The sequence below is a fragment of the Amyelois transitella genome, chromosome 3 (genome assembly GCF_032362555.1).
Source record: "Amyelois transitella isolate CPQ chromosome 3, ilAmyTran1.1, whole genome shotgun sequence".
NCBI lineage: Eukaryota > Metazoa > Arthropoda > Insecta > Lepidoptera > Pyralidae > Amyelois > Amyelois transitella.
In genome coordinates, this window is record NC_083506.1 from 7552751 (window position 1) to 7580515 (window position 27765).

A 27765-nucleotide genomic window follows, 5' to 3' on the forward strand; every position below is an offset into this window, starting at 1 on the left:
AACTAGGTGGAGCAAACTTAGTTAAATCTTTTTTTATAAATACATTCCAATTCAAACTAAAATTATAAATGCAAAAGTAAGTTTATTTGTCGTCTTTTTACGTTATCTGCTGAATATTCTTGAAATTTTACGTATAAAATCTGGAGAAGGGCATCATACAATTTCCGAAAAACTATTCTTTTGTAGGTGGCCCTTAATTTAGGTACGCATGTGTAGGTGGCGCTTAATTCATGCTGACGAAGCATTGGTTTGTGCGCAGGACAATTTATACCATGGTGTAGAAACATAGGTAAAGAGGGGTCGAATTGCATAGACAAATAATAGTCGGGAGAACTGGCGCCAGAGTTCTGCGCCAACTTACCGACTACACTCCAATCTAACAAACTCAAACATGTTACATTCTTTGTTTGTTTTGTTATCCATAGTGAGCTAATGTGAAGTACGAGTATAAGTACGTTTTGAAAATATGTTATAATACAATTTTGAAACATGAAATTAATTCTACTCAAATTAATACTTAATCAAATTTTACTGTAATTTTAAAGAAATAAAATTGATAAATATACTATATAATGCGTGATGATCAGATGAGTAAATAACAATTCAACATAATTCATTTATATCATATTACAAATGACTATGTTTTAACTACCTATAATTATAAGTAACGACGCTTGAATAATTTTAAGTTAATATTCTAAACTGGCTGGATAGAATAGAATACCAAAACAACCAATGTTTTCTGAAATATTTTTTAAACAAATCTTTGTAACGCAAGCTTTGTACTCGTAAAATGCGTAGATCTATAATAAAGCTTGGGTGCGAGAGACCCGAGGCGGTGTCTTTGAGGCGCGGTCAGCTGCCTCATTTACATATGTTTCAAAAATCTGGCCGACTCGATGGACTGTACCTAGTTGTAAACCAACTCGGCTAGTGCTGTCTACAACTTTTATCGACACAAACGATGTATGTGCAAAATTATTAGTAAAAGATGTTGATGTTTGAATTTTGTTTGTAATTAATAATTAAAAATGACTGGACCGATGTTGCTGAAACTTGTCTTAGATGGAATCTAAGAGTAACATAGATTTATAAATTCGGAAATTCAATTTTTTTTAGTACCTACACAGAAAACATAAAAGGATAATTATGATAAACCATTGTACTCACAATGATCTATTATCCATAGTATAGTTATACTAATATCTCTCTATTGTTTTATATTTGATAAATTAATTAATTTTGATGTCCGAGTGCCGTGTGGTTCCCGGCACTTTAGAACCATATCTTTTCCATTGACTAAAAGAAAGGCTCATAAACTTGGGATTCTTCTTGTAGGCGAAACAATTTTTTTATAGTACTTAATTGGATGTATATAACGGGAGTAACGTAATAAGGTAAAGTAGTCGATGCTTGAATGTTGGGTAACTTCACTAAAAAGAAACGCGGCGCCCGGTAGCCATTCCTCGAGCTTTCTTCATAAATCAAAGTTGTTTCTTATCGACGGATAATCGGCGGCCGCTACCGCGCTTCGATGCCGGTCTCTCCTCCCCCAACTCCACTCACCGCCCTTACGTCCTTACCCGGATGGACAATAACTTTTTATAGTTAAAATTTTTATTGGAAATTAAAAAGGAACCAAAGATCATTAAGCACCATCGTTATCGCCTAATCCTAAACTCCAAATGGAAGCTATTAAAGGATTCTAGTGGATAGATAGATAACCAATAGAGCAGACGCCAACAATGACAGTAACTCCAACATTAATGATAACCAAACTAATGGAACGCATGACTCCCCCTGTTTGGAATGCACATTTAACATGGTTAGTCTATTCGTCATCATTTCTTTGCTATTTATGCTAAGGGTTCCAATGAGCATGTCAGGTAGTCAGATACCAGGAAATTTTCACATTAATTAGATAAAACTTATTGCAATACCAAATTATGTTAACTTTCAAGAAATCTTAAAATTTATGCTGCCTAGAAATAAAAATATATCCTAGGCTTATAATTAAAAAAATAATTATGTATGCATGGACCTTTGCACTGGGGTGTCTGTAAGGCCGTGGCGTATGCTCGCGGTGCGGCGGCGGCGTGTCAGCACATCTACTCCGCCTAATTGCACCCCTGCGGCGTGATGGATGGCATCAGGCCCCTCCCCGCCACTGACCTCACATCCCTGTCGACGTTCGTTGCCTGCGGCGTATCCTACATCCATAAGGGATGTTCCTAGAAATTCTATTATCTTCGGCGACCGTTTCATTTCAAAAAACTACAAAGCATCGTAACTATTGCAGCAGTATTGTACTGTACTGCGAAGCTTTACATTTTACGAACTTTACAAAGGCAAAAGTAAAAAAGCAATTTTATTGTAGTTTTAGTTTCATAGACTTCTGACTGCTTGGACCAATTTGGTGTAATCGGTAGGATGTTTTGACGGATAGGAAAACCTGTACATAAAATATTAAATAAGGCTATGTCTATCATCTATACTATATATTATAATTATAAAACAATGTCTCCCGCCGCGCCTGTCTGTCTGTCTGTTCGCGATGAACTCGTAAATTACAAATTTTCATATCAAAAGAGACTAATACCTGAGGACGGTTTTAGTGTATAAAAAGTGTATTTTTTTTCAAAGTGATGATATTATGACGATTTTAGTTCAGAATGTCGGATACTATTCCGCCCATCGGGAGCTTTCCTAGAAAACGGTACTAAAACCTTTTGAGTTATAACAAAACAGTGTATGGTGGGGTTTTACATCTTTAATAGTCCACGATGGCATATGTCTATCTTCCACAATAACCATTTTCTGGTTTTACACATTACAATACAATGATGTGATTTTTATGTATGTATCTATTTTAACAAAACAGAATTAATTCTTATTCAATAAAAAAACGTTAGATACGTTATGCGTTTAATGAATTAATTCTTATTCAATAAAAAAAAACGTTAGATACGTTATGCGTTTAATGTAAATCAAAATTGCCTTTTCCACTTTATGAAAAAAATTTATAACTAATGAGAAAATGAAAATTTTCGGGCGAGAAATTAAAGGCCGATAAAGCGTAAGTACCTACTAGCGAAATTTTCGAAAACTATTATCGACCCCGCACATCGCGCCTACCCGCCCTGTGACTTCGTGCGCGACGGTCATATCAATATCATCATAGTAAAATATATGTATCACCATATAATCCAATAAATAGAACGGGATGGAAGTATCAAATGTGTTGAAAGGGAAGTACGCTGATGTGTATTGATTACAAGTTGTTCAACAAAAATCCACCCTTTCCGGCTTTTCAATTTAAACGGAAGTAAAAAAAAGATCAATATTTGGACAGAAATGATTATAGAACCGCACGACCGGACGCGAATGCGCTCACCGCCGGCGCTAAAAATGTAAAGAACAGGATGCGATTTTCGACGGAATCATGTTAACTCGTCAGTTCTCAACAATCTTTTGTCACAATCATGAATAGCACAATGTACAGTTCTTCTTTCTGCTTTGTAGTACAAATCCGATGAATAGAATTGGATTTTATCGGCGGAATGCTACGATTTCTGTCAAAATACAAATAACGCACGACATTGATCCTTCTATAAAAAATTAAATTGAACTAAGTTTACATAACATTGGACACGATAAACATAGGACTCAAGGCCATAATATAGGTAGGACAAGATAAACACAGCACTCCCACGCGGTGGCAATCCCAAATAAGAGGAACACTTGAATAAAATTCAATCTCATTCTCGAAGGGTTTACTTTTCCTGACATATTATGTTTGCGAATCTAAGATGTCGCCAACTTGTGTGCCGAGTTGTCTCCCACAAAATTAAATCTTTCATTGAAAATTATCAATCATAAGAAATCAGTTCATGCGTGATGATAACTGCGTGTCAAAATATTTAAGTAAGTCTGATGAATGATACTTAATGATGTCGCGCGCAATACTACGTAATTTTTAAATTATAATCTGTAACACATTTCACGGCATTTTATTTTTAAGTTTATAGATAAAGAGTGATACAGAAACAGTAAGTACCATTATCAAAAAAAGCAATCCAAACGAATAGCATATACCCTTGGGGGTAGAAAGAGCCAACAGTCTCGAAAAGACTGATAGGCCACGTTCAGCTGTTTGGCCTAATTATAGAATTGAGATTCAAATAGTGACAGGTAGTTAGCCAATCGCCTACAAAAGGAATCTCAGGTTTATAAGCTTATCCTTTGGTTGCTTTTTATTTATATTGTACCTATGTAAGCAAATTGTAATAATATATATTTTTTAGCAGTTTTAATAAAGTGCACGATCATATTATACATATATTTTTACCAGCACTCTCCTTCACCATTATGGATACGGAAGTAGGTAGTTAGATACCTATGAATTTAGAAATTTCATAGAAAGTGGCCGACCAAACCTACCTGCCGGCCAACAGACTCTCCCGCGGCGCGTTGGATTGCAATTGCGAGCACAATTTTCAAACCTGTAATTTGAATATAGAAGCCGCCGCCACTGCCTTGTGAAAACCAGCGTACTCAGAAATGGTATTAAGTTCGTTTTCTATTCACAGTTCTAAATTTTTAAAACAACTTTTTCTTATTTATTAATTTTCTAATACCACTACTCTTAACAATTGAACTAAAAACTATACACTTAAGGTGTTAGTTCTATAACAATCACATACTTTATCACTTTTTTTGTTTAGTAAATCCTTACGTGTACAATATTATACACACACCAAGATTACTGTTAAAAAATTGTACCTATAAGGGTTCATATTGATAAATGTTCAGTTATTATTATTACAAATAAGAGTTACATTACATCAGCTAGCATTGGCTTTCCATTTACTCTCGTGAACGCCTAGAGTTCTTTCGTTAGCCGCGTTAAAGTTTGATTTCTATCTGTCAACTGCAAACGTTTACACTGGAATGGAAATGTTATTGAAGAGGACAAGTTCTAAGAAAGTCGGAAATAGCACTTCCGAGTAGCTGTTGCATCGGATCTCTTGTCGCCGGCCCAAGTTTATTTATACTCATCTGTACGCGGGATTTGAGATTGTATCACAAGCGCGACAAAACAAGAATAACTGTCTTGCCGACAAACAGCCCGGCTTTACTATTGCAGAGCCGCAAGGCTTATACTCACATAAATACTCACGTACCTGTCAAAGCATTTGCAATATAAACATCCGGTCTTCGGTACTTACATCAATTTGAACCACACTGCTAGATAGGTTTGTTCAATGTCAAGTTTTATTTTCTTCATATGAATAGAGAACAAATATAACCAAAGCTGAAATGCGTAGTATAAGTACTCTACTTTGTAAAAAATGTTCGTAAGTTATACTAATAGACACTGTTCAGCAGATAAGAGACTCTGAGAAATATTTTTAATGCAAAACTACACTAACTTAAATTAAAAAGATTTCCTTCATAATCTAAGACTATAACATAAATATTCTGAATAGTCAGTTCTCCATATGGAAAAACAGTATCTGGAGAGTATTTAAGTCTCGTGGTCATCTAATTGATTAAGCAGATCTTGTGTCGTGTTACCACTATTGTTTGTTTATCTGTTAAATATGTTTCGACTACCATTACTGTTATTACTATTTCTATGATAACTTACTACCAAAAAATTAGCTAGCTTTATAATTTTGTATTTTTCATTAAGCATAAGCACTTACATTGCCTTGATTATTGTGTACTTACTTAATCGAGGGAGACCAAATGCGAAGTGTTCAACGGCAAAGAACTTGTCTGAAAGATAATACCTAATAAATTATTTAGCGAATTCACTTGCAAAATTGTTATAAGTACAGTTACAGCCAGTCCGTGGCTAATGCTAAGGCTTACTATAAAATCAGTGTTAAATTGAGTCCAGAGTAGATGCACATCGCTCGGGGCTAAATCCTGGTCAGACTATCAGACTGCGCGTTGAGACGGCAAGATCAAAGCTTACCGCTCACCGTGGGTCGACGCACGCGGCTCGATCAACCCGCGTCCCTTCCGCGCACATTCTTCTTCCCTTCCCCTCGTCCGCTCAACAACACGCTGCCTAATGCTCGATGCTGCAAAGTAACGAGGACACAAAGTAAATATACTATTCGTACTGTAAGGAGTGTAGATTTAAACTTCACTAAATGATTGAAAGAAAGTAGGTACACGTGCAAAACACTTTTGCCAGAATGTAAATTTTCCCCACGGACGAAATAAGTATTTCTGAGGCTGACACTGACACCTAACGTTAGTCCCAGTCCTTACCTCTCTGGAAAGGAGTCATTAGTAACGGACGAAGGAGGATTTGAGCCTGTGCCTCTCGCTTTTTAATCAGGTCTTAACGGTTATACCTACAACCGACATTCTACGTAAAGATCATCATTTGAGAAAGTGTTATAAAGTAAAATGCCCGACTTAGTGTATATAGGTAATAAAGAAACTCAATCAATATTATATATAAAATAAACCCTCCTGCTTCAATAAAATTTAATGTAAAGGATAAGGTCTGCATTATCATTATTTCTATCCTCTGCCCGTTTGGCGGCTCGCTTGGTCGACGGTAGGTACGGCCGCGCCTGATAGCTGCGGCGCACAAAATACGCTCAAAGAAACCCACTATCTTTAAACCGGTTATTGTTTACAAACGACCAGTTCTTAATGGCCATAAATTGCTTGAACGAAATTATAGTTGCCTTGTTTTATTCTAAGAATTGTGTACTTACCTTCCGTGTTATAATATTTGGCATAAGGCGAGCCTACTGTTTGAATACTGCTAAATCAGTGTAAACTCAATTTTAAATACCTTTTAAACATCGTGCGACGCTTTGTTATTTAAAGCAAACGAAATAAACTTTTGATAATATACACAATAATAAACTAAATGGAAGAGAATATTATTATTTTAAAATGAGTTTTGGTACCTGAGCGCGGGGCACGATAGACGCCATAAAAACCATAAAAATTAGTAAAATAAAAAACCATTAAAATTCACAAAAATACAGTTGACGTTACTGTTTTATATATATACAGCCATATAGATAATTTTTAAGTAATTTCTAGTTAAAAAAATGTTAAGGGTGGACAACCCTTATTACTAAGGGGTATGAAAAATAGATGTTGGCCGGTTGTCAGACCTACTCAATATGCTCACAAAATTTCATGAGAATCGGTCAAACCGGCTCGGAGGAGTACAGGAACGAACATTGTGACACGAGAATTTTATATATAAGATACCTATATAATATATACTAGCTTTTGCCCGCGGCTTCGCCCGCGCAAATGTATTTTGGATGATCCCGCACATCCAATTAATGAATTATTATTTTAATCTAATCGTAAAAAATCAAAAATTTCATGTGTCCAACAATAATAATGCAGAAGTTTCATATAAACTTGCATCCCCTATTTCACCCTCTTAGGAATAGAATTTCCAAAAATCCTTTCTTAGTGGATCCCTCCTAATTAAAATCTACCTTCCTGCCAAATTTCATCTTTATTGGCTCAGTAGATTTCGAGATTTCGTGATTCCTAAGTGAGTGTTTTTCGCTTTTATATATATAGATAATAGTTAAACATTGCTCGTTTAATAGTATCGGATTAGTTAATTACATGTTCTTTTACGTTTGTAACATTCATAAAATATCTGACGGATGTTGGCCAATCACATTTACATTTTAGACGCATTGTTCTGACTTCTGAGGCCGGCAAGGCCGTTGAAATCTTATGTATGACAGACTGGCGCTTCGCGTAGCGCGGTATAGCGCAGTCTAGGTATTTTTTAGATGGTACTAGGATACTTGTATTCCTATGTATGACGGACCGTTGGCTCTGGCTACCCGTAACGGATAGATATGATTATTTGTATGTATGTACTACATACATGTAGGCACTTTTTATGTGTCATCTTATGTGTAAAATTGATATCAGTTCAATAACTTTATCTAATAGTGAGGTTAAATAGGTAGGCTTCTCAAAATATTTTCGTTTCTAGGTATGTTAATTAAAAAGTTAATGTTAATGGCACAAATTATAATTGATAGGCACCTATAATATTGCGTGGTAGTATCCACGCACCACCTGCCCACGGGCATACACATCGACGAGGTGAATTAATTAGCACAGTGCTTGGGCAACGGCGGCGGCGGGCGCGCCACTCGCTGTCTTTATAACATAATTTGCACTTCGCGGCGAGATCAAAGCTGTGCCCGCTCGTAGCGGCGCCTTTGATCACAAGGGCCTTTGACGGGGCCGCCTCTGCCGGCCACGCCTCGAAATAGTCAATTTGTCGTCGGTTTTTTCACGAGTTTCACGAGTCATTATACGAACGTACACAGTTCTGGCATTAGCAGCACTTCATTAGAAAAAAGCCGACTATTGAGCTGTATTGTTTGGGATGGATGGCAGTAAATACTTTGTTAAAGGTTATTGGCATTGTAAAAAAGAATGGAAACTTAATTACGGGGGTTCGTTATCTCAGTGCTTACAATAGGAGTCACGTAGGTCCTTTTCTTAGTCGTACACTCCGGACGGAGTAAGGTCGGTTGCAGCTTTTGCGATACTTCTCCATTTCTTCCTGTTCATGGCCCTTCGTGTACACTGTCACGTAGGTACTTACTCAATAGGCTATTTGTCAAAATTCTAAAAACTATCTTAGGGTATTTATTTGTTTATAAGGAGCCCTACAAAAATACTTTTCTGCCTTTATTACAGCTATTTTATTAAAAAATTGAAAAAGAAAATGAAATATTCAAATATGCCGCCAAAACGCGACTTTTAGCAATATGGCGGCCATGGCATGCAGTGACGTAAATTTCGTGTAAATATCGTACAAAGCTTGTTGGTGTTTCGAAAAGTTTTGATTTTCTCTTGTTTTATTTAACTTTTGCCACGTCATATGTGTGAAAATTATTAAAATGAGTTCCTATAAATGTTGTGCAGTACCTCAATGCACTAATACAACAATAAAATCTCCTACGCAACTGTTTTTTCTATGCCGATGGATTTGAATATTCGCAAGAAGTGGTTTCAGATCATGATCTAAGATCAGTGGTTACCAAGATATACTTACATTGATGTTTTCACATTCTTCAGTTCGGCAGCATAGAAATCTGGATTGTCTTTGAAGAAGACAATCCAGATTTCTTCTTCCAACCATTATTGCGTCCACTTTTGGTAGGTTTCGACTGTCAGCTTTCGCGGAATTGGTTTCCATTATTAACCTTTTAAGCGCTTGGCTAAATATCAATTGTCGTGCCCCTAGCGCGCCGCTACAAATCGATAAAATAATACCTACAATAAATAAGGAGGAGTAATCGTTGTATCGATAAAAAAAAGTCAAAAAGTTTTTTATGTTTTTATTTAAAATCAGCCTTCTTGTATCACAATCATTCATCTTTAAGGTGAAAGCTTATCTCTAAGTGAAAATTAGTAAAATTTCCGAAATCTAACTTATTTTGACTAATTCTTTGTGAGAGCGAATGGAGCGACCGTTTTAATAATTCTTATGTTTAAAGTTATACTTGTTAATTTAACTTTATTTCGTATGACACTGTTTATTTCATGCTGAATGATGCATTATACCTGATTATTTAACTGTTTGTTATTTTGTTTTTAAAATGCGCATTGCATTGTATCCCATCCCTATGGTCATATTTATGCGACACGCGCGATAGACACCGAAGAAAAGTCCGAGCTGCCAATTACTTATTTTTGTTTAAGTTTTTTCAGTGCTTAGAGCTATGAAACATAATTTTAAGTAATTGTTGTAATAAATAGCTCTATTCAATAATAGTTTTAGTTATACCACGAAGTTAATAGGACGATAATAGAACGAAAAAATCATGGATATTCTCTGTCGCAGAAATACGACACGGGCGGTAGGGGCACGGCGATATTTGTCGCATATATGCGACTCGCGCGGTTAAAAGGTTAAATAGGTACCTATGTTATCTGAGTAATCCTGAGCGATCAAACACTTATAAAATCTTAAAAACTAATAGCGAACACTAAGGAACGGTACGATCCACAGTCTGTTTATGGATAATTGACGTCATAATAGAAATAGCCAATCACGTTCGTTTTTAGTCACGTGACAGCTGCATATAAAAACCTAATTTTCTGAGACGGATTTTGTTTAAATAATGCAATATTTTTATCTCGCGTTATTACAAATCGCTACAAAAAAATAATATTAAGACTGATGACATAAAAGAAATGTATATTTTTAATACAGTCAAATAGCCTATTGTTTATTTAAATTGGCTTTATAATTGTACCTAGATGAAAGGATTCGGCCGACCGGGTTCACAATCTTTTGTATTGCCTAAATGCTGTAAATTTAACAGAATAAAAAAATTGTGTGTATGTAAGCACTACAATCAAAATCCGTTACTTAGAAACGTTCTTAATGTTTTTACGAATAGGACAATATGATTGTAGTAGGTACTATATAATCACGTCTTTATGCCTTGTAGGGTAGATAGAGCCAACAGTCTTGAAAAGACTGAACGTTTAGCTATATAGCTAAGTAAAATTAGAATGCAGCGTGCATAGTCAGTTTAAGAGTATAAAAACAATATCAAGAGGTATTATATTTAGGCAAGGAAAAGTATTAAAGTGGTTTAACTTATGGCCAGTTGAACGGGGCTTTTCAGTATTGTCAAGACAAAAGTATATCGTAACAAAAAAGAAATTTAAATACATACTTATTCCATTTCATAATATCAGTATGGATATACTTTGTGTAATGTTGTCGCTATAGCTATTAAACAGAGAGATTTTTATCTATTAGCGTTGCTATTTTATTTTTCAGTACAGCAAGAACAGATGTGAATAACAGCTGTCTCCTGATATTTTATCAAATAACAAATTCTAAATCAAACCATATTATGAAAAAACTTAATCTTGCAATTTGCAATGGCACGTGATGCAATAGCCGGCGGCCTTTTTGATGTTCGCTTTATACCGGTTATGGATTGCCGTGACAGCCGGTCTCGGGGCTGTGATGTTACCGTCCAAGGGGCCGACAAAGAACCGCGGTAGCATAAAGCCATTGATATCATTTAAATCCCTTTGATAGTCGCCGTCACCATGCTTCACATGGTTTCATCCCTGTGGGAAAATTAGACAAGCTTTGATGACATCCAATAATACAGTTATTTTTTATGTGATATTTTGGAAGTGTTTTTAGGTAATTATACATTCATAAATCATACTTTTTGACTCTAGTAGTGTGTCGTGTAGTTTATGTTCTGTTTTCAAGATATGAATTATCTTGAATTAGATTCTCCGTAAATATTCTCACAAGCCTGTTATTAAAGTAGAATTTCGTAGAGCGTTATATAATACTAACTAATAATCACACTTCATAGCTATTAAGTCGGAACCGCTTTTTGAGAGCGCCCGACATGGGAGAGAACTGGTTTTGATATAAATTTACTCAAACAAAAAGAAGTGTTCGCGCCGAGTTCCTGAGGGGAGGGCATGGAGATACGTAATCGCAGGTTATCAAATAGTGGCTTTGAAGTACCGACAGATAGTTTTGTAATCTTAGATACCGAAAAATCAATTTATTTACTTGCTTATACACTTGATGTATATTTACGAAGATTATGCTTTTAGTTAAGGAATTATTGTTAGGTTAATTATTTCTAACTATAAATTCCACCATAGTCGCTATTACGTTGTCAACAACAAACATATACGGTCGAAGTAATAGACCCATGATCAATATGAGGAACATGGAGCAGGAGTTTCTCATAGCAAAAAACCTCTTTAGGAATTTTAATAAGTTGTAAGACAGTTGATAAAATTGCCAAAGATTTCCCACAAGTATTTTTTTAAGTATGAAATGTATCTTTTGATTTTGATAACATACACAAGTGGGCATCGCCCACGCTCCCAACTATCGAGCAGCGACCGCAACTGGCTGGCGGCCAGCCAAGCCAACAAGATAGCAGAAATAACACTACTATCAACATTCTAGGTCACTTATGTTCTATCTTTTATTTTTCTATAATTGTTATCTAGTTTACCAAAGTACAGAAAGCATTGATGATTGCGTCTTGCGACCTTTATAACTGATGATACTCGTAGCACCGCTAGTAGCAAATTTCATTTGAAACATCGATGATCGAACGATGTAAATTCGAAGTCTAGCGAAATTAGAATTCGAAATTCGAAGTCTAGCGAAATTCTAATTCGAGATTCGAATAGCGTTTAAATTAAGGGCTCCTTTTACTTTTCAGTGTTTTCAGTTTAATAGTTATTCACGTGATAAAATCTTAAGTACTCAGGCAAACTGGATGTGTTATATGATCTAATAGAAGTCGGGTACTTGAGTAAAAGTAACGAAGGCCAGACAACAGTCGTTTTATCTAAAACTATGACTTGCCTTATCCAGTAACCCGAGCTATTCTCTCTAGATCTCTAGTTCTCTGTAAATCTCACTATAATTATATTTCATAAAATTTAATAGAATTAAAAACCTAAAAGCTTCGCACTTAATCAAGGGGAAACACTTTGGCACTTTTCGTTTGGTTTTCGAATCAAAAATAAAATACTTCGACAAAAACATACAAAATTAAAGTATTCATGCTAATTGGGTCGGTAAAACGTGCATGTCGACTCGCCTCATAACAATCCGTCATGGTGGTCCACACTCACGGCTCTCAAACTACAACGCTCTTATGTTTTCTGTAGTGACACTCTCAATAATACTTACAAAGTCGCCGTATTTTATTGGAAACAACGTTCATCGGCGTTATTATGGTATGACCATCTACAAAATTTCGTGGAACGCGCCACCCACGTTGAATCCCAATGCCGTAGTATCACTTACGAGTATGTAAGTACTCCGTCTTGATTTTATTATAACATCTTCCTATCCTATTTAAGAGACCTAGTTTGGGCTTAATAAAAATTGAATCATGATGGCAATAAATGCTAAACATATCGCGACCGCCGAGCTTTTTATAGCGCTATTCTAATGATACAGTTGATATGGCTATAATGAAATGAGCGCATCCAATTTTTCCCCTTCCTGACGAATCCTTTATTACAGTCATAAAACAGTGTTTGTTGTAAGTCAGTTTTGGTATACGACCTCATCTCGGTTGTAGATAACTTTTCGACAGTAAACCTAACACGAAGAGGCCGTAAAATTCTAATTCCAAACGCCAGTCATCGCAACCAAACCACACCCAAATCCTGTCTCCTATACGCTGACAAAGAAATATCTAAACCTAAGTTTGAACTTTAATCGTCATTCCCTTGGGATTTTACTCTTTACAGCACCCACCTCTCTAGAGAGGAGCCTGCGATTACGACTTAGCTAAAGTGATTTCTTTAGTAATGTAAGTTTGATCCCTTAATTCCACAGACATTTTAAAACTTGTTTTTTTTTACTGATCTTGTTAAACAAATAGTAAAAGTGCGAAAGAAAATACCGTTGTCTAATTGTAGAACATTTAACATACCTAATTTTACGATTTTGAACTACTCAGTTAATTTAAAATCTATCATTTTTGCTTTGCCACGAGTACAACTTGACTTTGAACCTACGTGTAACAACTACTATGAACTGTTGGACTACAAATTGCTTATGCGGTTAATGAAGGCAAGCGAGGAAATACTTCTACGACAAATAGAGCAGAAAAACACTATGTATTAGAGTAGGAACCATATTTTATACTTATAATTACTTTTAAACCTTAGCTTTGCATTATTAATTATTTTTTTAGTTGTCATAAATTATCTTTTAAACCTACGTTTTCAATGGGTTGGGTCATAGATCATTTATCGAATTTAACTTATGTATAAACTATATGGACCACATGTAGGTAGGTATACGGACACGTCATGTAAAGTACTCCTGCAAAGAATTTATACCTACTCCTCGTTTTTGAAACGGATGCTGTGGTAAGTGTAGTAGTGTGGAGGTAGGATCTGTTACCACTAACTAGGTACCTACCTACTTTAATAATCTTTTTTGTGATCGGTCGTATAGGTCGTCGACCGGTCGGAGCCAATGCCAAGCCTCCAAACGAGCGGATGAGCGTGCACCTTTCTCTCAGTTACCGCAAGACTACGTGCATGCTATTACTTCACTGCTGCCAGTTAGGTGAACAAGATACTGCTAGCAATAAATTCAATTTTCTGTAGTATTCTCTAATCAGGTAAATCAATCTCAGATGACAAAAAAATCAAGACAAGATCATTAAGTTGTTGTGTTAATTTCAAGCACTAATTGCGTTTTAGTATTAGTAATCAATCATTCAGGTATAAAACGCACACGTATCGTAAAGTAGCCCGCTGGCTATGTAAGTACCACAACCGTAACCGCTAGTGCTAAGTAGGTACCTATCATATGAATCGGTTAAAGGTTATACAGGCATTAAATAAGTTTTCCTTTACCTACTAAATTTATATTTTTTATATTAGCCAAAAGATTATTTAATCTGTCTTAGTGTTTTGTATACCTAATTCATTAAATTACTAACATCTCTCGTAGTTTTCTGACTGGTAAGTTACAAATATGAAATAATATCTAATTCACAAATAATGTGATCGAAATAATGATAAAATACCTACTTGTGTCATATTATTGCATAGTGCATTGTAATGTAAATTGTAAAACCCGTGAAGACAACCTGTGTTACCTACAACACAGGTTGTCTTCACGGGTTTTATCGGCTCTTGATTGTGTTATTAATCGTTATTGGGTATGTAGGTATTCGTGTAGATTTCTGAACTCATCAGCAGAAAGGCACGGCAACATGAAAGACATTCGCCGTACTGTGTCGGCAAATCGGCATCGACACGGATACGCACCGCATCGGGCGAGTCGAGTATTGTATTTGTACCGCGCCGGCCGCCCGCTGCCGCCGCCATGCCGTGCGTGCCCTTCCCTTCCTCCTCCCTCCATCCATCAGTCAGTCACTCGACAACACGCGTGCAGGGCGGTCGCTCGCATCTATTCGACACTTCATATTCACGCGGACAACTGGGTCATTGAGTTTTTGTTGACTACGTTGATTAACCTCGTGTTGTGCTGTGAATGATTATAGTGGAAGTGATTAAAATTTAATTTATAGTGAAACAAAACTACGCGGTCTTTTTGAAGTATACGGGATGCGTGCGTGAGCGCAACGTATGACGTGCTACGAAACATTGAGAACTCCGGCACCCGCCGCGGACGCCCCCATGGCGCACCACTTTGTCAAGTGGTGGCGCAACAAGTTTAGAAATGGATACAAGAAATTTAGCAGTAAGTAACATTTCCCACGATAAAACAGGAAACGTGACTAGGTCTTTTTGTGATAAGTATGGATAATATAAGAAGGGATCGAGTAGTATCAAATAATTAATAGAAACTCTAGTTCTATACTAACGTAGAATAATGTGGTGTTGGGATGAGAAAATTAATATCCATAATACAAGCGGGTGGACTTAAATGTCGTCATCATTAATATGCAATGAAATGAAACTATTTCTAGCGAATTTCGTTCATTTTTAAACGTGATTTAGCTTGTAATTTAAGTAAAAAATTAAAATTTCGAGGACTTTCCACGTAAACATCTTTCATAAAGTATGATCATGAAATTAAATGGGACGGGACTATACAAACACTTATAAAGCGTCTCAAAGCTTCATAGTTATTATGCCGGGTGTCAGAGAAGACAAGGATTGAAGTATTAAGTAATAAACAACGGTCAAATGAAATCAAAACTACTACTTACAACTACTACATAAATTTTGTTGCATTAAAATGTAAAATATTGTCTCTTAACATAATTTTAAGAAAGATCATTAACTCAACTTTTCTAAACGTCAGTAACTTGTAAGTAGGTAGGTACCTACTTACCTAGCACCTAAAACAAACCATTTGACATGAATTAACTACAGTACAAAATATAAGCGTAGTGTATGCGCAGTGATAAAAATAAAGTAAGTATCCGACTTGTTTATCTCGACCTCACAATTTAGATCAAAGGCACCGCCAACCGCCGCAATATAAAACAAAAAAGATATAAAAAATCACAGCAGGAGGTTAATCTGAGACTAACATCAGTCGAAAATTACTCGCGTTCTTAATAAAATGCCGACAAACGGGTTTTGATGGTCTGATCCGAAAAAATGACACATTAAAATAAAAACTGCTTATTCTGCCTTTATAATTACAGTAAGGTATTAAGGCAATAATGTAATTTTCTGAATCCTAAATTTAAATCAAAATGTAAGTCTTGTGATTAAAAAACGTTTGTGAGAACATGTTTTTTAAATCAGATGAAACTTAACTGTCCGAATAAATGAATAAGAAACTATCGATTTCTAAAAGAAAGGAATTTTTACAAAAAACTACAATAGTTGATGATAAAATTATGTTATCTGGTTTATTTTACAAGTAAGAATACATATTCGATGTACTATCTGTCTTTCCCTCTGGGAAAGTGATTGCTTGTATAAGTGTATGTAGGTATATTTAATTAATTAATTTAAAGCCGTGGTTAAAATTACAACTCAAAAGAGCATTTTATACAATTAAAACTTCCTCTTTAAGACGCCATCACGTCACAAGACTATCCACAAAACAGTACTTCAAAGTAGACAGCAATCGCTTTGATCTTCTTTTTAGTTACGGAATATACGAAAGTTGAACACTTCAATTAGAACACGATATCTAAAACATCTTTCATTTTAATATTCCCGTACGCACGTCAAACCCGTAAAACACAGTTAATAAAGTTTTCGTTGTAAACTGAGTCGTGCCGCTCATTTGATTAACTTCAAAGAGAAAAGTTGAAAGCACGTCGACGAAGCGGAGACAATGATACCTTTTATTCAACATCAAAGAAGTTCCCGACCATGGTTTTAAGCTCGGTCCTCGAGTGTAATATAAAGAACGAAACAATATATAGTAATCGGCAACATAAAGACTACGAAAAGGCTCGTTTTTTTATAAAGACCTACGTATAAGGTTGTATTTTTAATTGGCTAGAAGACCATGGGAGAGATCTTGACCCCGACCCGCTGGTCTGGACCAAGTGAAACAAATATAAAGGGACTTACTATAGCCACTTCCCTGAGAAAAACCGAAGACAGAATAAACAGCTCGTCAACGAATCCGTCAGAGTTTCAGGACAGACACGACCTTCAGAAAAACATGATCAAGAGGAAGTAACTCAACTGTATAAACTGTTCTACTGTAATATTAAAAATGTTAAACGCTTTTTCGTAAATAAATAAAAGAAAGTGTCTGCTTGAGGTTTATTTCGTTTACAGATTTTTACTTCTTACGTAGACTTTCTTGTTTACATAAAACCCAGGAAATACTAATTCAGTGAGTTTAGGAGAAAGTTCATAAAAATCATTGTTAGTATAAAAATTTTCGCTTAGAGTACTTTTTAATTAAAGTGTCATAAACAAATAGCTCGATGCGTTCCTGCGTAAATGGATCTTATTTGATAGTCAGTCAATAAACGTCAATCGTTTATACGTAAAATCGAGATTTTTAACAGACTATAAGGCGACATAAAGACAGTAAACGGTGCCTGTTAAATGCATGCAATGTATGTAAAATATATCTATATAACCCACAGAGTTAAGTTTGGAACAAAACACAGCTATGAGATGATTGAAACAAGAGCCGACCTCGACCAAACAGACGTGCCGTTTCACTCGCCGCATTCCTTTACTTTGATTTAGTTTATCAAGAGTATCGTGTTCCATTCCCTTAACTTGTCCTCTTTATTGCTAGATATATTTATTTATATAATGATATGACTTGATGGTCTGGTTATTTCTTGCCTATTTCTTAATTTATATTAAGTAAGTTACCTTAAATCTCGCAAAATATTTTTAAATACTCCACTCAATACTATATTTGTTATTGCAATTTTTATTTATTAATTTGTAATTTTTTAATTGCAAGGGTATTATTGTTTTCTTTTGTGATAAACCTCCAATCATCCTCAATGTTCTATAAAGCACTTCCAATGGCATAAATTCAAATAATCATGTCTTACCTTAAACTTTTCACTTTAAATTATATATGCTATACCAGATATAATTTAAGGTGAAAAGCTTAAGTCCAGATCTATTTTTTTTGTGAATATAATGTAAAAAGGAAACTAAATAATACCTAATTTGGCTATCTTCTCTACTATGATTGCTGAATTTGAATCCACTACATCGATAACTACTCAACAAACAATGTGTTTGTATAAACGGAAAGTTATTAAGTAAACCTAGTGTTCAAACATGCATAGTGTACAAACATTGGTCCACGAACCGAATTTATATTTATATATTATATATAAAATAAAATACTGGAAAATAAACGTATTGTTAATTCGGTTTCCATAAAAGTTTCAAACCTCTGAAGAATGATTCAACCAAGGGTCTTAAAATAGTAGTATACAAAACTATATCAACATTGAATTAGGTTAAAAAGCTAGTGGGCTAGGAACAACTCAACAAAGTCTTATTCATAATATATAAGAAAACGCCTAGATTTAATAAACTAGACGATATGCAAAACCAGAATACAAACTTGTGAAGGTTTGAGTCTGAGAATACTTTAAACAGTGTAGCAGAACCAATTTCAAAAATGCTTCAATTCCAGCTAGCGAAACCAAAGATCATAGATAAAAGATCGGTTTCTTTTGAGAAAAATAACATTAGCGGCAGATGTGGGCCGGCGACTGACGGCCCGGCATTAAGGCCGATCGGCTCCGGGCCCTTCCAGGAAATCGCTGTAACTCGCAACTTCGGGGCCCTTCGTTTTATACACCTTTTGGTGTTTGCCGACAACTTGTTAGCATTCATCGTTTTACTTGTCTTAGGTACATTATAGTAATTGTATGTTTTGTGTTCCATTTGCTACTATTACAAAAGTTTTTTATATAAACAATGAAAGTAATTTATTTATAAAGTAAGTACAAGAAATAAGTAGTGCCCTTGTACTAAATGTTCAATTTTTATTTTTTTTTCTTGATGTACATATAAATAATAAAGAAATAAATAAGATAATCACTTTTAAAAAACGGTGGTTATCTGAATTCTCTTGGACCTGCGCGGTATTTTTATGTTTTGAATTTTTATCTTAATGAAAATATGTACTTACATTAGGTGAAAGTTAACGAAATATCAACGATTGAAATTAAAAACCAACTAGCGATCCGACCCGGCTTCGCACGGATAGTATTCATATATATAAATCTTTCAGAAAACAGTCATTCTAACATTTCAAACAAAAACAAATTCCGTCCACATCTTACCGAGATTAGCGCAAACATACAAACAGAGAAAATAGGGGACTTTATAATATGTAGTGATTAATCAAAAATTGTTATTTTCAGTTGGCACAGAGAGCGAAAAGACGGATACCGAGGAGTTGGTCGGGCGTGCCGCTTCTCAATGTTCGGCGCCACCTGACTTGCTGCCTAGTGAAGCAAGAGCACTTTTGCAGCCCACCACTCCCCCACCAAGACCGACGAGCAAAATACCTGAATCTACGTACAAACCTCCGCCATCTCCAACAGCTGCCGATCGAAATGAGAACAAACAACCCAGATTGCGATTCGAGGTAGGTTGTTTAAACTTATAAAAGTCCTACGTACACCAACCCGACATTTCTTCGGAGCAATCTTGTATTAAAATCTTCACCTCCCGGGTTTTTGTGTAGAGTTCACTAATACTAATTTAATTAAAACTTGTATGTAGTCGAAAAAATATACATTGTGTGTGTGATTGATGGCTCTTTTTAAAGCCCACATTCTGTGTTATCTGACATTAAATCGTAGCAGACCAAATATAAGGCAAATACGCAAGTATTTCATTTACCCGAAGTGCCATGAATGGAAGATAGAAAGTATTGATAAGAACAACTTAATCATGACGCTAGATATTATCAAAGAACGAAATATATTGTATGCTTTTTTTGTGAAAAGCGTATCATTTCGTTTGCAATTTTGTCTGCAATATCAGACACTGTATTGCACTTCTACATTCATAAATATATACGAGTACATATAATCACGTCTTAATAACAACATAATACAACATATAATCACGTCAATATCCCTTGCGAAGTAGACAGAGCCAACAGTCTTCAAAAGAATGAAAGGCCACGTTTGGCTTATTGATGGAATTGAGATTTAAATAGTGAAAGCTTGCTAGCCCATTGCCTAAAAGGAGAATCTCAAGTTTATTAGCCTATCCCTATAGTGGCATTAGGTATTCTTAAGTGCTGGGAACCACACGGCATTCTTCTACATGATTTGAGATGTTTGATCATCATCATGTTTGATCATGATGATGATCATCAATATAAGTAATAAATTTGACTGCATATTGTGACTATTTCTGGGTAACTGGATCCCATACTGAGTACTATGGAATTTCGATCGTAGACAACGTAGTTCCTCTCTAGTTAAAATTTGTAAAATTTGTTTTAGATTATAGACTTATATGTAGTGTAGGAGTATGCACGTATATAGCTTAGTTGATCTACAGTTCGTCTAACGTTATTAAGTTTGCCGAAATATAAAAAAATAAGTCCTGCTATAAGTGCCGTGTGGTTCCCGGCACCAATACAAAAAAGAATAGGACCACTCCATTTCTTTCCCATGGATGTCGTAAAAGGCGACTAAGGGATAGGCTTACAAACTTGGGATTATTTTTAGGCGATGGGCTAGCAACCTGTCACTATTTGAATCTCAATTCTATCTTAAAGCCAAATAGCTAAACGTGGCCTGTCGGTCTTTTCAAGACTGTTGGCTCTGTCTACCCCGCAAGGGATATAGACGTGATTATATGTATGTATGTAAGTCCTGCTATAGCGTGTAAATATTTGTGTGTGTGTGTGTACATAATCTATATTGTAAAATCAATGTAACGTCATCGAGGCGTAGTAATTCATTGAATAATGAGATGAATCATCTATTTGTGTCGCGGCACAGCGTCGTCGGCGCGGGCGGCTCGCCTTTGCCTCACGTATCTCATTGATCGTAAAGGCGCGGCTAGTTTCCTTTTAAGAACGAGATAAGGCCGCCGCTCGATGTCCGCTGTGCCGCCTGCCGAGACGACCGGCGCCGCAGGTTATCTTATACCGCCTTTATATACATATTTTGAAGTTAGAGCAGCACAATAAGCGAGAAACTAAAAAGACATACTATAGATATGACAAAGCTTATTGCCAAAAAAATTTTCGTCTGCTAGTCCCCATTAACTACAAAAGAATAATCTTTTCGTTAACTTCAAGTCTTTTATTTTTTCAGGAACTGACCTGCGACGTAGAACTTCAACATCCTGAATCATCCAAACAACAGCCATTGCAGTTTTCCTTCACGCTGTACGATCTTGATGGACATGGCAGAATGACGAAAGATGTAAGTACATACATATGTAGCTATAACTTGTATTATATCAAATAAATAGCTCTTACTACATATAACGGCTTTCATAGAAATCGATACTTAATTTTTTTAAATTACCGTATTATATATGTTTAGTAAATTTAATTACCTCGTTATCGGCACATAATTTATTTAAATCGTTTAATTTTTTAGGATATAGCTGGCATCGTGTCGACGATATACGAGTCGATAGGGAAGTCGGTCACAGTGCCTCATTATGGCTCGAAAACCATACAGGTGCGGCTAACGGTCGTGCCGGAAGACGGGTGTGCACAAACTCGAGAGAAACGGGAGGGGAGGCGACGGCGACGGAAAGAAACGTTAGTCGCTGCTCCCGCGCCTGTGACCGAATGCCCAGACAGCGAAGAAGAGAGGGAACGACTATCGCACGAAGATGACGCCTCATCCAAGTCGTCTGGTTCCGGCGACCGCAGAACACAACATCGACCGCAGCAATCAATCAGCAACTCTCGTCCTCACAGACACCATCGCCGGGAACATAGGGAGAGAAAACATACTAAAAAGCGATCTGGCAGCTTACAGAGACGGGAGCTACTTGAAATCATTCAAGCTAACATGGAAAAAAATCACATGAGCTTTCAAACGTCAAGGTTAGTAAATCACAATTTCAATAACGATTGTAATCCTTTCATCAGAAAATAAAATAGGTGAAGGGTTTATTCCGGAATTTAAACAAAAGTCATATCACTGAATATTATAAACCCCCTCTAATTTATGTCTGTATGTACGCGCTATACTCGGAATGTTTTGACGGATTTTATTCCCGTTTGAAATATGTTGGAAATACGGTTTTCTGAGACAGGTTTATATGAATTTTGTAATGCTAATAGTAAATAAATTTGTCATCAAAAGCTATTTAAACGTTATATAGTAATTGTATATGACCAATCATCTTTCCGTTAACTCAGACAATATTGAATTTTAAAAACATTATATTTTCCCTTTCAGAAAGACCAGTGATCCTGTGGCCAATGAAGAAGAGATTACAACGAAATATCAAAAGCTGCGTAACAGATCATACACAGTGAGTGAGAAACCAATCAATGCATTCCAAAAGACGAAGACGGAAAACATAGGAAACGGCTATCTGGATTTAGCTAGTGGAGGAGATTCAAATCTTTGCCGGTACGATAGATATCTGCACGCCGTGATATGTTCATCAGCTCGGCACGCGCACACCGGGTACCACCAGAAACAAACACAACCGCCCCGCACGCCGCGCGTCTCACAAATCCCGCAGCCCCGCTCACGATCACACGACATGCCCAACCACAAACACCCTAGAGTTCTCCAAATCATATTCTTATAGAACTCAACAACGGGCATTGTCTTCCTCTCTATTTAATTATGAATACATTTAATTACAAGTTACCAAGTGCTGTCCTGAAATTTATTTAAAATGTTGCATTGACAAAATCTTAGTTATAATTTAGTGTTTATATGGATTTATTCACAACAATGAGGCTCATACTTGCTTGTACGTACGTACCTACATATTTTTTAACAAACTTTATAACATTTTAATTATACTAAGGTAGTTTGTTGTACTTAGAAACAGCATTGAGAACTACAGCATAAACAACTAGAGACACAAAGGTTTTCCATCATGTACGTATTAAAACTCCATTATTTTTAATATCGGTATATGTCCTGTAAATAAGTTATTGTTTCCTCTAATAAGAACAAAAAAAGTGTTTACTGAAATAGACGGCCTCGTCAAGATAAACCATATAATATATATAGATATTATAGATGTGCTAAAACTAATGCTTTCGACAGTTGTATGGTGGTAAATCATGGAGTTCATTTGTACTTACTTAATAAGTTTGTAGACTTGTGGCAAGTGCCTTAAATATTGGTAACCCAGTCCATATTGAACATAAAAATATTCGAGTAAAAAGCAAGTCATATAGATTCGTTTTTATTAGGAGTGGTTGTTAAAAATCTTGTATTTAATCTGTGTATTGTTAACGACAAAAATGCTCAGTAGACGTAATTTGTAAAACTCATTTTCGAGTTTAGACTGATTATAGACATAAGTGTTAAGTACTTGAGCAATGATAGTTTATTATGAAACTGTTAAAAGTAGGTAATCATTTATTTGTTTTGTAAGTACTTAAATCCAGACTGCAAATAATTGAATATTTTTTCAGCAGTCTAATAACAAAAATGATAAAATCTCATTTTCACGCTCTAGTACCATTATCAGTATTCTTTATTTTGTAATAAAAGCTAATGAATCTCTAGCAAGTTATTATCTACCTCTTATTTTAATTTCATAATTTAGGGCTAATAATTTATTAAAATCTGAATCCTAATGTAAATTTAGATTTATTTTAGCTTATATTGTGATAATTTGTCAAATACAGTTATAGTGACACTCAAAGATAAATTAAGGTGTACAGTAAGTAAGTGTATAAAGTGCTCGATCTTGTCAAAAATATTTATTATTATGGAATATAATCTTGAGATTACTTTACAATGCTGTATTTTCTTAATTGATATAATCCTCTTCCGAAAGTTCTCCTTCTGCATGTGAACCATACCGTAGCAAGGAGTAGAATAACTGTCGTTATTATAATCGTAGTTTCTCTTGGCAGACTGCACTTGTTTGCAGCATATGCATCTGGTGTTGTGGTAACCTTAAATAAAAATGAAATTCTAGAAAATATGAGATATGGATTATTTCTTGATTGACTTAACCGAAAAAAATCAAACACAAACGAATTCACCAGTTGGTAGCTTATTTTATCAAGTATCAATAATAGTCGAAGCTTGGAAGAAATATAAAGATCAACCAGCTAACCAACGAAATCTACGGCAGAAAATTGTAAAACTCGAAAAAGATTACAGTTTTTACAAAAATCCGATACATACCAGCATAAATTTCGGTTCAAATATATTTCTCATGGAAAAAGAAGGCACAGAGTACTCGAAAAATTCTACATTCTCATTGTCATAATTATATGAGTGGTGCAAGAGACATCCATAGTGAGTATGGCCTCCGAATACTGCACGGGGTTTTAACTTTGAAATTAAATCGTCAGTTGCTTCTTTAGACAGTGCATCAATTTTCAGTCTGAATGGTATATATTTTTCAGACAAGGGGGGTGCATCGGGCTCAGAGCACACGGCGTCCGATAATCTATACAAAGGAAAATGCTGAAAAAGATATAAAATTTATAATAATTATTACAAGTATAAAGTAGAAAAAGATTATATCACTTGTGATAGGAAAATTTAAAAATTATTTCATTACCTGAAGAAGTATAGGTCGACTGTGATTTATAGAAATATCGTAGTTATTCATATCACAGCTCTCATCGGCAGAACATTTTAGTATAGCTGAAAAACAGTCGTATAAGTTTCATATATTCTGCAAGAAATGCGACAAGAAACTATCACCAATTTTTATAAGTAAAACATTTGGAACCTAATATCCTGTTCTATGATATCAACATATGAATACCCTATAATAAATTGTTGATATTTAATAAAATTTAGGCCTGAGAAAATTTTATTTGCGCTAAGACAGAAATACCGAAGTTGTTAACCACATGGGAGAAGCTGTGGAAAAAGCTAATCAAAAATCTACCTGAAACATTGTTTATCTTGCTCCTAGCCTCGCGACACATGCGACAGGAATCACCCTCGAGTGCCATCGAGTTGATCAATACAAAGTTATTGTCTTTTATAGTAAGTAGCTGAACAGATGGAGATCTAAGCTGCTCTGCAAATCTTTCCGCAGATCCGGTTTTGATACTAAAATAATATTATCTAGTGGAATTTAAGATCTTAAAAATAAAGACCTATCATAATGCTTGGAGGTAAATCTGATAGAAGTGATATTCTGGCGTTCATAGGCTACGAAAATGCTGTACCTGTTTTAGTTTAGTGTAAGAGTATATACTATAAACAATCAACTGGATCTATGAACATTTTTGTGTTAAAATAAAAAAAAATTGAATAGTTTTATAATTGTTCAAAAGGGTTTTTAATTGTTAGATATAAATGAGACATTAAGGGCATTACGGTTTTAGAAGTGACTAGGATACGCCCGCGTAAAACGTACGAAAGCTGACCCCCTGTATTGCCTTTTATAGGGATGAGGAAATTGTTGTATACCAGTTTTTAAGTTGGGCTGAGCCTTACATACATACATAAAATCACGCCTCTTTCCCGGAGGGGTAGGCAGAGACTGCCTCTTTCCACTTGCCACGATCTCTGCATATTTCCTTCGCTTCATCCACATTCATAACTCTCTTCATGCAAGCTCGGCGGTTTCGGGTACTTTTGACCTCACCCTTTACCAGGACGTCCTTAATTTGATCAAGATACGTTCGTCTAGGTCTTCCCACTCCGACCTTTCCCTCCACACTCTCCATGTATATCTGCTTAGTCAACCTGTTTTCATTCATCCTCTCCACATGACCGAACCATCTCAACATACCCTTTTCTATTCCTGTAACTACATCTTCTTTCACAAGCTGAGCCTTACAATTCTGAGAATTCAAATCGGATCATTAATTTTCTAGTACAAACATAAATATAGATATTCTAAAAATCTCATTTTTACTTCTGTTGGGTTTTATAGATCTCCATAGATTTTTGCCAATATCTTTCAAGAACTTTGGTATCGGTAATGAAATAGTAACTGAATAAAAAGCGGTCATCCAACGACCAGTAACAATTAATCCCTACTTAAAAGTTTAATTTAAAAATGATTATTATTTTTTTGCCGATTTGAATAAAATAAACAATAAGTAACAGCAGCCTCAGTAGCATACGAATAATGCATATGACTCAATTTTAGAAAATATATTCCATGTACAGACAGCTCGTTTACGATTTTATTGTATGTATAATATAGCACAATATAGCATTTCTATTGTCTTATATCATTCTGATTTCTATGGCTAAGTTGAAAGTGTACCTACCTAACAAAGGATAAGAACACATAGTACTTCTTTATACCTACTTATTATGGAATCCGATATCGTGATTACCAACAGTTATGTACATAGGTACATTCTCTGGCAAAGGAAATGTTTCATGAAAACGTTTTACAAATTTAGTAAATTCTTCATTGGTGCTAAATTCTCCTTCATCGAAAAGGTCTCCTGAAACAAAAATAAATATTCTAATTATGAGAAGGTATGTAAAAAATAATATATAAAGCTAATTGAAAAACAATGTCAGTAAAAGTATCCGACAAAGATTTCATAGGTTTGAAAAATCCTTTCTTATTGCCTGCCTAATTAAAAAGCTTTTCCCTTGATTGAAATTTACAATTTGAGCAGGAAAGGAAGTATATGACACACACTATTTTTTATCAACACCGCATCAGCATAGAAGTTTGTTCTAGATATGTAAATATGGTTATTCTCTAAGTCATCTTTACTACATCCCCAATGGGAAAAATTGTGGTTGGTCCCATTCTAAAATGCCAAAAAAAGTTAATTATCGATTGTAAATTAATATAAAGTGTCGTGTATAACTTAAGCAATAAAAAATATAAAAATTTTGCTCAACTTGATTAAAAATAAAAACAAACTGGTTTGGTAGGTAAGAGGTTATTATGTGACAAAATGAACCTAAAATGACACTTTTATAACCTAAAAATTTTAAAAACATCATACCTAAAACAAATACTACTTCTGGCTTGTGTAATGTCACTACAGCCCTAAATGACTGATACATTTGCCATTCCCTTCTTAATTTATCTATCCAAAAACTTTTACGATGACCCATTATGTGTGTATCAGATATAATAAGGGCTTTCAGAGTTCCAGCATCTACTTTTGATCCTTTTACAGGAAGCCAATCACACTGAAAAAAAAAGAAGTAGGTAAGTAATAATGAGAACAATAATTTTTTAACTTAATACGTCTGAAAAAGAAAACTATTCATATTTCAGAGGTTATAAATGTTATAATTCATAAAAATAAGTATATTTACCTGTGATATGACCACATAATAAATAAGAAACTCACAGTAAAAAAGAGTGAAGAATATTCCACAAATAAATATTATTATCCTTTTATTTCTGAAGAGTTGCATTTTAAGATACATAAACACATGAACACTTTTGACGACTTATGGCTAATCTTATCTCTAAAAAAGATAATGTAAATGTGATGATACAAGATTTAAAATAATAAGTAGGTAATATCAATTTATATTGCCTATTCCAACAAATTCTTAAACTTAATCTTATTCTTGTTTATGGAAATTATGATCTCCATTAAGTAACATCGTAATCAGACTAGCCGCGCCCCACCACTCTTAGCACACCTACGTAGTAAAT

The 27765-nt window shown here is 35.1% G+C and overlaps 2 protein-coding genes across 3 annotated transcripts; one reads left to right on the forward strand and one right to left on the reverse strand.

Annotated features, from left to right (window-relative positions):
* The first annotated feature begins 14972 nt into the window (after positions 1–14972).
* On the forward strand, positions 14973–23880 carry LOC106135472 (protein naked cuticle homolog). The gene is made up of 5 exons (XM_013335766.2): positions 14973–15286; positions 19380–19606; positions 21300–21410; positions 21591–22048; positions 22407–23880. Exons 1-5 carry the CDS (start codon positions 15172–15174, stop codon positions 22765–22767), a joined length of 1272 nt encoding a protein of 423 aa, XP_013191220.2. The 5' UTR covers positions 14973–15171; the 3' UTR covers positions 22768–23880.
* A 3-nt stretch (positions 23881–23883) lies between these two features.
* On the reverse strand, positions 23884–27699 carry LOC106135474 (metallophosphoesterase 1). 2 transcript variants are annotated; one of them, XM_013335768.2, is made up of 7 exons: positions 27417–27699; positions 27098–27287; positions 26437–26578; positions 25054–25220; positions 24718–24803; positions 24336–24620; positions 23884–24100 (listed from the first exon to the last, which is right to left on the reverse strand). In XM_013335768.2, exons 1-7 carry the CDS (start codon positions 27528–27530, stop codon positions 23930–23932), a joined length of 1155 nt encoding a protein of 384 aa, XP_013191222.2. In that variant the 5' UTR covers positions 27531–27699; the 3' UTR covers positions 23884–23929. The 2 variants fall into 2 exon arrangements, with proteins under 2 accessions (XP_013191222.2, XP_013191223.2); XM_013335769.2 differs by having other exon boundaries at positions 27452–27602.
* Positions 27700–27765: the final 66 nt, after the last annotated feature.